Source organism: Lolium rigidum, unplaced genomic scaffold, assembly GCF_022539505.1.
Source record: "Lolium rigidum isolate FL_2022 unplaced genomic scaffold, APGP_CSIRO_Lrig_0.1 contig_56782_1, whole genome shotgun sequence".
Lineage (NCBI taxonomy): Eukaryota > Viridiplantae > Streptophyta > Magnoliopsida > Poales > Poaceae > Lolium > Lolium rigidum.
In genome coordinates, this window is record NW_025900990.1 from 1 (window position 1) to 11,930 (window position 11,930).

At 40.6% G+C, this 11,930-nt stretch overlaps 1 protein-coding gene and 2 long non-coding RNA genes across 3 annotated transcripts; 2 read left to right on the forward strand and 1 right to left on the reverse strand.

Moving 5' to 3' along the window:
- Positions 1-25: 25 nt before the first annotated feature.
- Positions 26-11,711, reverse strand: LOC124681797 (kinesin-like protein KIN-7I; the record flags this gene model as incomplete). Its single annotated transcript, XM_047216617.1, is given in 19 exon segments — positions 26-144; positions 1,299-1,403; positions 1,487-1,648; positions 1,766-1,978; positions 2,350-2,406; positions 2,623-2,696; positions 2,699-2,783; positions 2,896-2,955; positions 3,027-3,095; positions 3,194-3,274; positions 4,317-4,419; positions 4,501-4,646; positions 4,981-5,055; positions 5,128-5,195; positions 5,268-5,349; positions 5,445-5,558; positions 6,674-6,792; positions 11,402-11,491; positions 11,585-11,711. Coding segments are annotated over 19 exon segments (1,949 nt in total), but the record flags the coding sequence as incomplete, so codon positions are not given.
- LOC124681796 lies at positions 7,664-8,027 on the forward strand. Its single transcript, XR_006996020.1, has 3 exons — positions 7,664-7,741; positions 7,825-7,899; positions 7,983-8,027. It is a non-coding gene; the product is annotated as an uncharacterized LOC124681796 (long non-coding RNA).
- LOC124681794 lies at positions 10,364-10,698 on the forward strand. Its single transcript, XR_006996019.1, has 2 exons — positions 10,364-10,538; positions 10,605-10,698. It is a non-coding gene; the product is annotated as an uncharacterized LOC124681794 (long non-coding RNA).
- Positions 11,712-11,930: the final 219 nt, after the last annotated feature.

Consider the following 11,930-nt stretch of genomic DNA (forward strand, 5'->3'; position numbering starts at 1 on the left):
AGTATATTAGAAGAAAAAAAAGAACATGGCAAGTGGATGAGGATAAGAAAGTACTTGTTTGGATTTTTCAATGGTAGCCAGAGCTGATAGCTTCTCATCAGCAGTTTTTGCTTGCTCTTGTGCCACCAGGGCATTCCGCTGAAGCTGCAACAGTGACAAGAGTACATATATTATAAGAATCAATAGATAATTACAGGGGAAAAGATTCAAATCCATTCTAAATAGCTCTCGTATGATACAAGCAGCATGGAAACATGATGGAACTAATGCAAGGCAGGCAAGCAAAATGAAGTAAGGACACCAATCTCTGTAATAAACATTTTTCTGGCTACTGCGTTACTGTTTGAAAAACAGATCATGTTTAAGAAAAAGGTATCATCCATGATCCAAATCACACAGATCCTATGAGGTTTTTCAGCTAAACAGATAGCAAAACAACTTTACTCTTCTGTATTTGTGCACTAGAATTTAAATCCAAACATGGGAGTTTCAGATGATTGTGGACATGCATAGCAGCTTCACGAGATTGACACTGAAAATAAGGTTGCATAATGCTCTTACTTTCTACAGTGTACAATCCTGCACCCTGATCATCGCCGCTTTACGCCCCCAATGATACACCCCCAATGGCAACCCCGGTGACAAGCAACGGCACTTGGTTTTGTTGTAAAAGGCTTATAACAGTCAACTCTGACGAAATCTGAATAGTCCACACACGACAGCATAGGCTTTAAAGTCTAAAGTCCTGTTGCAGCATCGCACTGTTAGAGTTGTATATACTTTCCATGTATTACCCGTGTATTTTCCCTGCTGAATAAGAGGTTTCGTGCATATTCCCACACCTATACATGTATATATATCGGCCTATGGCCTCATGGAAATATAGGTTGCGTATTTCCTAACACGCACATTGCAACCTTTGGTAAATAGATGAAGCTATTCTCGTCATATCTGCTGCGATGAGTCCAAAAGTTGGCTCCAATCTGAGTCAACATGTCAACATTTGACGGCTGGTGGTGGAAAAGGACTAACATTGAACACATTTGTGTATAGGGGTCTATTTGGCAAATTTCGTTATTAAGGGAGCAAACTGAGCCACAGGCAAAGTAGTACCAAATTGTGTATTAACTCAGGATTTAATAGGTAAAGATACTGATAAACAGAACAAGTCTGACAAGACAACAAAGGTATAGTGCACCAAAGGGAAATAACATACTCCCTCCGATTCACTTGTCTCTAATTTGAATGTATCTAGAACTAAAATGTATCTAGATCTTTCCATAGTAGCGACAATTTACCTCTTCATACTTCTCACTGAAAGAAGCCTTCTGCTGAGTTGCCAACTCGAGAACATCATCCAAGTTATTTTGAATCAAACTCTTCTCTGACTCCAGCAAGTTGACCTACATGCAAATTGGGATTTGCAGGAAATTCTTATTAGAAATACATTTCAGAATACGACAAATATAGAAAAAAAGACTAGCACCTGGTCTTGAAGTTGTTTAATGACAAGAATGGCCTCCGACTCCCGAGCAGATAAGCCATTAGGGTTGGTGATTTCCTGGCATAGCATGGCATCTTTCCACTCATTAGGGTCTTGGGGTGATTCAGGTACTAACGATCTAAGTTGCTCTTGAACTAATTTCTTCTGTCAAGACGATGTATTTCAAAAATTCAGAAAATATGTGCAATAATGTGGAGATGCTTTCTTAATCAAGCTTCAATGATAAAATGTTGCATTAATAAAAATGTGAGAATCAATCACCTTTGTGCTTGGCTTTCTTCTGCTTGTAACATTCAACAAAGCATGTGAATCAGGTAGAGAAATATCTTCATTCCATAAATCACTTGATGAACAACCATGAGCAGGCTCGCTGTAGCTGGCGGGGCTTTCTTGCATTAGCTCTTCAAAGGATGGGGGCATCCCCATGTCACGCTCGCCGCAGCTTCTTGCAGAGCCTTGTTCGAGTTCTGGAACCTGGGTATTTGTAGAGATGCTCAAAAGATATACAATATATGTTGTCTTAATTATTTTGACAAAGTCATGTAGTTCTCAACATAAGAAGAAATATATAACATTTTAAACGGTATGTCATGTATCCATATATAGGACCAAATAAAATGGAATATCACATCTGTAATCTATCCCATGACCTAACAAAAAGAAGACCAGTAAAGGCAAACCCAAAAGAAGCGCATCAAGTTGAATATTTGGGGTGGGTTTTTTTTTTTATATTTCGTAGATGATATAGAACAATAAGCACATGATGCTATTGCTATGGCAACCCAAAAAGAATAATGTACCTTTAGATTTTCAGAATGCTGAATTCAACATGTTAAAATATATACCTCAACATCTAACTGCCTAGACAGGGGTCGAGCACACCATGTTTGTCTTCTTTTGTTCTGTTCAAGAGACAAATATAAAATAATCAAAAAAAATTGTTCCTCTGTCAGGAGGAGACAACTTGTTGTGGCTACCAAGTATTGTGCAACAAGTTGTCATCAGAAATGAATGTTAGTCGATGGGCCAAAATTGATAGAAAGCATCACTGAGCAAACCATGAGATCCATACGCAATTTATTACTAGTACAGATTAGATAAAGGAAATGTGTGTTAACCTTACTAGAAACAACAACCCTGTCATCTCTGTCTGAATTTAAGACCAACGAACTAAGATTTTCAATTTTTTTGCTTGCTGCAACAACCTCTTCTCGCGATGCTCTTTAGCTTTCCTTTCCTCCTCCAACTCTAAAGCAATTCTCTCCTTTTCTAGTTCGCTCTGAAAACGGTAACCAGATTATTTTACGCACTTATAGCCTATAACCAATAATACAGATTATAGCCTATAACCAATAATACAGATAAGATGTGCTTATCAAATAGAAGGGGACCTGTAGCAGTGTGTTCCTCAAATTCAAAACGTCTTCATCCCAGTGCTCACTTTGAGAGTTCTGTGGGCCACAGGTATACACTTTTTCAGGTTCAATATCCATTGACTTCGCATAATTTCATGAATGCATACCTTAAGCTTTGCTCTAAGTTCCTCTATTTCTTTTCTTTGGCGTTTTAAAAGAGCAGCATCCGTCAAAATCTGTACTTGCATAAATAGATACATATAGAGTAAAGATATATCATGTTAACCCCTTAAGCAGAAAAGGTAGCTTGATTGATTTACAAAAATGGCACTACCTCATTCACTTCTGCACAATTTGTAACACGTAATGCCCTACTGGCAAATTGTAAGCTGCTTTTAGTCTCATCTGCATGGATCTATAATAACAATCAGAAAGATTTCGCAAGAACATATGACAACAAATGAAGCAAATAAGAAAAAGAAAAAGTCAAGAATAACTAATTGCACCGCTTCACTTTAAGCTTTTCAAATATCCAACTTCTACTATAGTATTTTCTAAGCATAGTTCTAGAATATTCACATCACATTAGGAGCAAATCATTTGAGCAATACAAAGTATGTAGATAATCATTAAGTAAAAAATGGCTAGTAAAAAGATCTAGTAACATATTTCATCTACTAAAACCGACAGAGTTCTATCCACTGCACCACCACCAACACAATACACACATACTACCTCCGTTCCAAAATATAGGTCAGCTTTCTAAAAAGTCTTATATTTTGTAACGGAGGTAATAAGTAACATAGTTGTCCATTTCTAACTTAAGAGTACCAATGTCCTTAAAGACTATCCCTCAACAATGGTAATTGTATGTGTGAATTTTCTTCAATGTAAGCGTTGTGAAAATCAATTTTCCCTTGTGTAAAAGGGTTAACACAGACTAGCCTACAAGCTGCAACCCTTAATCCCAAAGCTACCATTATGTTAATATATGATGTTTTACACTTACAGTTGTGAATCCCCCACAAATCTTATTGTAATTATTAATGGTACTATTGCAAATTTTATCTTCACCAAGCAAGACACATGAGTACATGACAAGGTAATGCTCCCTCTGATCGTGCTTAATTGACGTCGGACGCTGCCCGCTGTAGTACTTCGATCGCTGCATTCCAAGTAGATTAAACATAATCGGAGGTAGTAGCTGTGACTAGTGAATTTCCCACGATGCAATACCTAAAATTGCAAGGGAGTCCATTTTCATGACCAAGGAGGATGTCATGATAATCATTACGTTGTTTCCACCATCATACGATTAACCACCAAGCAAATTAACAAATTCAAAATACAATCCTAATGCACAAGGGATATTTTGTAGTTCACTGTCCACCAAATATGTACTGAGTGAATAAGAGAAAACAGGCAGTATCAGATAAGGATGTTTAAATATAGCATACCTGCGCAAGTGTTATATTACAAATGATGGCTGTGTTAGCATTTCCACCTAGAGCCGGTTGCAGTATCCTTGTCAACTTACTATCTCGGTAAGGAACATGCCCCCTGATTATGAAATCCATTACTAAATGAACCCAAAATGGTAAAAACAATCAGCTTGAGTCACTAGTTAAGTTCCTAACTTACCCCTGACCCTTTACACCTTCACTTAATTTCTTGATTACCGTACCAAGAGTCATTAGACTTTTGTTAATGTGGGAACCCTCCTTGAGTCTCACACCCTCTGCACCAGTCTTTGCAGCACGTTCTGAACCAGCTAAGTCTACCAGATTCTAAAATGTGGAAAAACATATTAATTGCAAATCAACAGAGCAAAGCTCAAGGCCAATAACCGAATAAAGTAAACCCTCAGTCCAAGATAGATGATGATTTAGCAAGTTAATTTTGGTTTGTGGTAGGCAACATTTCAATTAGATAGACATGTTTTAGCCAGAAATCAAATGTACCTGTTGATTCTAGGTGTGTTGCAGACAAGTGTTATGTGTATACAGTAATAAAAGAAGTATGCAAAAGTTGAACCAATATTTGATAATGTGGTATGTGTATGAAGCTAAAACAAGAATCAGACTAACTTTAATAGTAATTAGGACTGAGAATTGTGTTTACCAGGACAGATACTCGAACAGCATCACAAGAATCTCCTGCCTCAGTTTCATCAGCTTTTTCCCGACTCTCAATAACCTGAATAACTTGTGGCATAAGCTATAAATTTTGCTATTGCTTATAGGACAGTACAATGAAGTGTAGACATACCATGCGAAATATGGTATGAGAACGGCTGCTATAGACGTTCATGTTTGTCTCCCCAATATGACGGTGGGCTGCAATTTTGCTATTAATAATAAAAGGTGGTTAATGATAAATTAAATGAGATTAATAGTAAGTAAACTTACATTCTCCGAACGATACAAAATCCAAGACTTGTTCAGGATAGGTTACAATTTCCTCTCTTAAACCAGCAACATATATGCCTCTCTACAAATAAAAATATCAATAGAAAATACGAAAAAGAAAGTAGAAGCTATTTTAAAGTAGTGTTAGTTATTTGATACGAATAATGAAATATTTACCTCGTAGTTCTCATGAATCTGCAATTTTCGGTGTTCTGGGACAAGAAGGTCATTTATCTCTTCATTATAAATCTCCATATAAGACATGCGAACAAGAAATTCTCTGTCCATATGCTAAGAATTATAAAAATTAAGTCAGACAAATTGCGCAAAATATAGGCAATGAAAACTATAAGCAAAGCCCAATAAATAGTGTATAATGTACGGAGGGGATTTCTTATTAAAAACGGTGGTTAAGAGTATTTTAAACAGCCTTTGCAAAAACATGAAGCAATCCTCATTAGCCTTTAAGAACAGTTACATCTGAATTTCTTTACACTATAAAATTGTATCATCACAAGAAAACCATCAATAACATAACATGTCATAGCTGTCAACCGTCCAGATCCATACATAACTCGCTTGGCTCTGATCTATAGATTATTTAAAGCACAATATGGCAGGGAAAAAGGCATGCTAAAAAAATCCTCAAAAAAGAAAAAAAAATAGCCCATTAATCTGGTGGATCCTCTTTCTACATATAAGTAAACCACAGTCGTTAATTCTTCACGATCGTACCTAGACAGACACAGCTAGCAGATCATCATGATTGTTCCTAAGCAGATCACAACTAATAATTGATCTCATGCAACCTCAACTCTAATATAAAAAGGACCCAAATAGATAAAATATTCCGCATGCAAAAAAAAGAAAAGGAATAGCATGCACCATGGAGTTCTCATCCAACGTGTTTCTCTCTACATGTATGTTCCCTTTTGATCGCCTTCCGAAAAGAATTTCATACTGCAAACTTGGTGCGAGACATGGACTTCCTAAATTCACAGGTCTCAAGATATTGTTAGATATTAGTCATGGTTCATTGAGTTTATCGCAATTGATAATATTATTATGTAACTTCACCTAAGCACCATCCGCGTTAATTTCTAGATGCACTGTGCTCAAACCACCGACTGGCTAGCAATCTGAACATAAATTTTGCGCCTGTCAAAATATGGTATTCCCTACAGATAGCACCACAAATATTTCTGTGTGGGTTCAATAACCTAAAGATGATTACATCGTTTTCCGCACAATTGTGCAAATTGCGTTAGTGACAAACTGACAATTGCAGACTTATAGATGATACTCTAATAGCTCAATGTACTAAGTGTCTGTTTGATGTAAGCAATGCACAATTCACACTAAGCAGAACAAAGATTGTCTGCTGAGTAATGGAACATAGGAATCACCTCTTGTATACTTCGAAATAAATCGTGAACCGCAAGCGGTATAATTCCAGGTTCATTAGCAGATCCTCTCATTGTATAGGTCTTTCCACTGTTAGTTTGCCCATAGGCGAAGACAGTGCCTGCCATACATGGAAAGGGAACAAACATTTTATCAATGCACATATGCTGCATGAATGGTTGAGAAAAACTATTTTTGAAACAGCTCGCGCGATCTATCTAATAAACGAATAAAAAGGCAAAGGCAAGAATATTGTGGAAGTATTATGGAACTAGAGCTTCTATTATTAGAAATTTTTCAATGTGCATTGCTCATCCTATATCGGTCACTACTGAAAAGCGAAAACATTATCAGGTGTCAACGTTACTAGTATTAGGTAAGAAGCTAAAGAGCCCAGTAGTACAACCCCCAAATCAACTCAGAGCTAGAACTAAGCCTGCCGTTCGTTAACCATCATCCATATCCAAATCCATACACACTCCATTTGGGTAGGGTATGGGTTAAAAACAATTGTCCATTATGGTTTGAATATGGGTAGGATAATTATCCAATAAACCTCGAATTATCCGTTACCCATACTATGGTTATGTGGTCCTGCTACTTTTGCTGTGTGCCGCCATCCACCGGCGTGCTCCTCTCGTCTCACGACCACGCTGATTGCACTGGCTAGCTAGCTGCTGCTGCTTGGTACTTCCGTATAATGGGGGAAATTGATTTTAACCCCCCCAGCTCGTGTGCGTGGACAACATAAGCCCCCTTGTTTGTCTGCCACTCTTTTAGCCCCCCACTTTGGCTTAATCTTTGCTACTTTCACCCTTCCACGCTGTTAGCTCTCTAATGAAACTGATTAGGGAAAAAACTGAGCTTATTTCCCGAAAATGCCCTTGTCCAAGTCATTCAAGTCACGGCACGAGAGGCTGCCTGTTCGTAAGGCTGCCTGTTCGTATCCTTCTTATTTCCCGAGCGAGCGAAGCAGCCCGAGCCTGTCCGCCCCGCCGCCCGCCGCCCGCCGCACCTGGCTGCTCCGGCGTGTTTCCCTCCTCTCCGCCGCTCTCCATTGCTGCCCCAAGGTAAGGCAAGTCTCCCCCGTCTATTCCTCCCGGATTTTGTGTTGTTCCTCTGGTTTGGTTGTTCTAAAACGTTGAAACCCTAGGTGTTTATTGTGATTGGCATGGTGATTTGAGTGGGATCGGTTGGATTGTTGAAGGGGTGTGATGGATCTGAAAAGGTAACATCATATCCCCTATTTTGTTTGATGTATGCTACAGATTTGGTGTGTAATTTCTGAATTTTATTCTCCAAATTGAATAGGATTGATGCTCAGTCCGTGCACGATTCTAGCCAATCCAGTGTGACAAACCTAACCACGGGTGTGATCTCATCTGATGTAGTAGAAAATGTTAGTACCATTCCCGTTGATTGGTCTACTCTTGTGGTTGAACCTGAAATCGACGGGGAAGAAAAGCCGGTGGATGAGAAAGCCATGTTTGCTCTGTTGGGTATAAAAACAGAGGCAGATGGAGTTGTCAATATTCCGGTTGTTGATCCTATTCCTGATTATGAACAACAAGATGCCAAAGAGGCGGCTCTTGTTGTTGATGATCAGGCTCCGGAAGAGCCACTGATTGTTTGGGATGAACGAAAGCCATTGATGGATATTGGGACCCCCTATCCTGATATGGTTGCATTTAGAAAGGCTTTGAAACAATTTGCTATCAATGGAGAGTTTGAATATGGTACTAAAAAAAACGAGCCAGAGAGGTTTCGGGCTTTTTGTAAAGGTCAGTCCATAAAAGGCGAACCTTGCAAATGGTCACTAACCGCTAATTGGAAGAGAGATGAGAAGTGTGTCATGGTAATAACCTTTTTGTGCTTTATATAATTTTTTCGCATCATTTGTTGGCTGTTTGTGTTAATATTTCAATCTGTACTATTTTTTGCTGCAGGTTGTGAGGCATCAAACTCAGCATATTTGTAGCTCAACGAGTGGAAAAAAGACTAGGATGACCTCTCAATCTTGGGTGGCTGATAAGGCAGTAGCTATGTTGAAGAAAGATCCAACCATTGGTGCTGTGAAGATACTTAAAGAACTCCAAGATGAGCATCATGTCACACTTGACTATCGCACCGTGTGGAAAGGCAAACAGAAGGCAGCAATTGGCTTATATGGGAGCTGGGAGGAAAGTTTCAGATCGCTGTACAATTACAAGGCCGAGATCGAATTGAGGTCTCCAGGGAGTATTGTAGAGATTGATACAACTACAATTGGAGGTGAGGTACATTTCAGCAAGCTATTTATTGCTCTCAAACCTTGCATAGATGGATTTCTCAATGGATGCAGACCATATATTAGCATAGATTCAACTCACTTAAATGGCAAATGGAATGGCCAGTTAGCTGTAGTCACCGCTTTAGATGGTCATAATTGGATGTTCCCCGTGGCGTATGGCTTTATTGAATCTGAAAATGGAGATAATTGGACTTGGTTCATGAATCAAGTGAAGAAGGCATTAGGTGACCCCCCTATTTTAGCTGTTTGTACTGATGCTTGCAAGGGTCTTGAAAATGCTGTCAAACGTGTTTTTCCTCAAGCTGAACAACGTGAGTGCTTTAGGCATATGTGGCACAATTTTCAGAAATATTTCCATGGCGATGTGTTTGGGCGGTTGTGGCCTGCTGCTAGGGCATACAAGGCAGAAGAATATCAACATCACATGGAAAAGGTGTATGCGGCATCTGAGAAGGTATATCCTTACCTTAGGGACTACCATAATCTGCTATGGATGAGGTGCATGTTCAACCCTGAAATTAAGTGTGACTACATAAATAACAATCTTGCCGAGTGCTTTAATAGTTGGGTGCGAGACATCAAGGACCTGCCTATTGCTCAGCTAGCCGACAAGATTAGAGAGATGATTATGGAGCTATTTAGAAAGAGGAGAATCCTTGGAGAAAAATTTGTAGGGATGATACTACCATTTGTCATACACCAATTAAATGCAAAGACTAGAGGACTAGGACATCTCAAGGCCAAAGCATCCGCGGATTGGAGCGGGGAAGTGATCAATGTTAACAAAGAGGGTGAAAGGCATGTGGTCAAAACACTCACACATGAGTGTACATGCCTACAATGGCAGCACACGGGAAAGCCTTGTGACCATGCACTAGCATTCATAAATGTTTTGCAAGCTCGCAACTTTGTGAACATGGAAGATTATGTACATGAGTACTACTCGGTTAGCAGATTTAGGGCAGCATATGCAGGTGAAATTGAGCCCCTTACGGACAAGAATCAGTGGCCACATGTGGATACGGGCTTTGTGCTGCGTGCACCACTTCCAACAGGCAACAAAAAGGGTGCCGGTAGAACAAGGAAACAAAGGATGAAGAGCTGGTGGGAAGGTGGATCAAGGAAGGGGTCTTTGAACAAATGCAACAAATGTGGAAAGTTGGGGCATAGAGAAGCTGGTTGTCCTACAAATGGAACCAAAAAAAGGTACAAAATAATACTTGTTTCTAGTTCTAACACCATTATTCATTACAGAACCTGTTCTAATTGCTTCTTCTTGTAGGAAAACTAGTGGAAAAAAGAATACATCTCCATGGTTTGATGTTTCGGTTAGCAACATTCTCCCATCTACACCAACCAAGAGTATGAATGCTTCCACAAGTGCTAGTCCTGGACCTGTGACAAGGAGCCAAGGTGCTTCCCAAGCTGCTGCTACACCACCACCAAAGTCTCCAGCAAAAGGAAAGAAGAAGAAGTTGACTCCAAAGAAGAAGAAACTAAGTGAGCTGTGAACTTGTGTGTGGCTGTTTGAACTCCTTTATTTGTTGTCTATGTGAGGTGCAAACTTGTACTGTGAGGTGCAAAGTCACTGTTATTTTGCTACCATGAACTACTTCTGAACCTTGTTGAACTTGTACTGTGAGGTGCAAAGTCACTGTTATTTTGCTACCATGAACTACTTCTGAACCTTGTTGAACTTGTACTGTGAGGTGCAAAGTCACTGTTATTTTGCTACTATGCTATCGGTTGGTGACATGTGGAACTTAATTACTACTATTGTGATTGCTATCAGTTTGTATGATTGTGAAACTATTATATTTGCTGTCATTTTGTGAGTTAGTGTGAATGTTCCGTATTACAGAGAAATTATAGCATTTTTTTTGTTTGAAACCTACAGATATTAACATTGTATACATGGACAGCATATTGGAGGGTATTTCTGTCTATTCATGTGCCCATTTGTTAGTTATATGTTGACAAACTTGTTAAGCATGCCAAAGGGGGTTATTAGGTGCAGATTAAGCCAAAGTGGGGGGCCAAAAGAGTGGCAGACAAACAAGGGGGCTTATGTTGCCCATGCACACGAGCTGGGGGGGTTAAAATCAATTTCCCCCGTATAATGTACTGTACTACTTTACTTACTGAGTAAAGGAAGGGAGGAATAATGCGCTGGCTGCTACTGTTAACTATGGACCTCTCGCTGCTTGAAACTGTGAAAGCGACGGTGCAATTTTATCCATTGGGTAAGAGGTATCCATTGGGGAATACCCACTGATTTTGGGTATGGACAAATATAATCTCTCAAGGGTATGGATAACCGGGATTTGGATATGGGTGAAACCCATACCCTCCCCAACGGCAGCCTTGGCTAGAACCGATTTCCAACTTAAGAGATTCTACTAGTAACCAGAATTCGGAATTGTGCGAACGAAATGTTTACCGTTGAAGCCCTGCACGGCAGAGTCGACGATGTGCTTGGTGCGGGCCCCGTAGACGTCCGCGGTGCGGCACTCCTCGCTGAAAATCTCGTCTGCGAGAACGAAATAGAGGGCGAACCTCTCAGTAAGGCCGCGGCCTCAAGTCAAGCGGCGGGAAGGGAGGGTGCGGGAGGCGGATTCCTCACCGAAGTCGAAGCGGGTGGAGGGCTGGGTGGTGAGCGCGACGGCGTTGCCGGAGATCCGCCACGGGCTGCTCTGCGCATCCTCCGCCGAGAGCGGCCTCGCGCGCACGGTTACGTGGATCCGGTCCATCGCCGGCGGCCGCGGGTCGGGAGGGCTCGCCGCCGGCCCGGTGCGCGGTGGCGGTGGGGTTTGGGGGCTCTGGGAAGTAAAAGTGGGGAGTGGGGAGTCGAATTTCGTGGGTGACTGCGGCCAATTTTGGAGGCTCCCGCTCGCTCGGCCAGTCGCTAGGAAAGAGCTGCTGGGCCTGGGCTCACTTGTCCGTCGGCCGGGATATGGTGGCGTCTACGT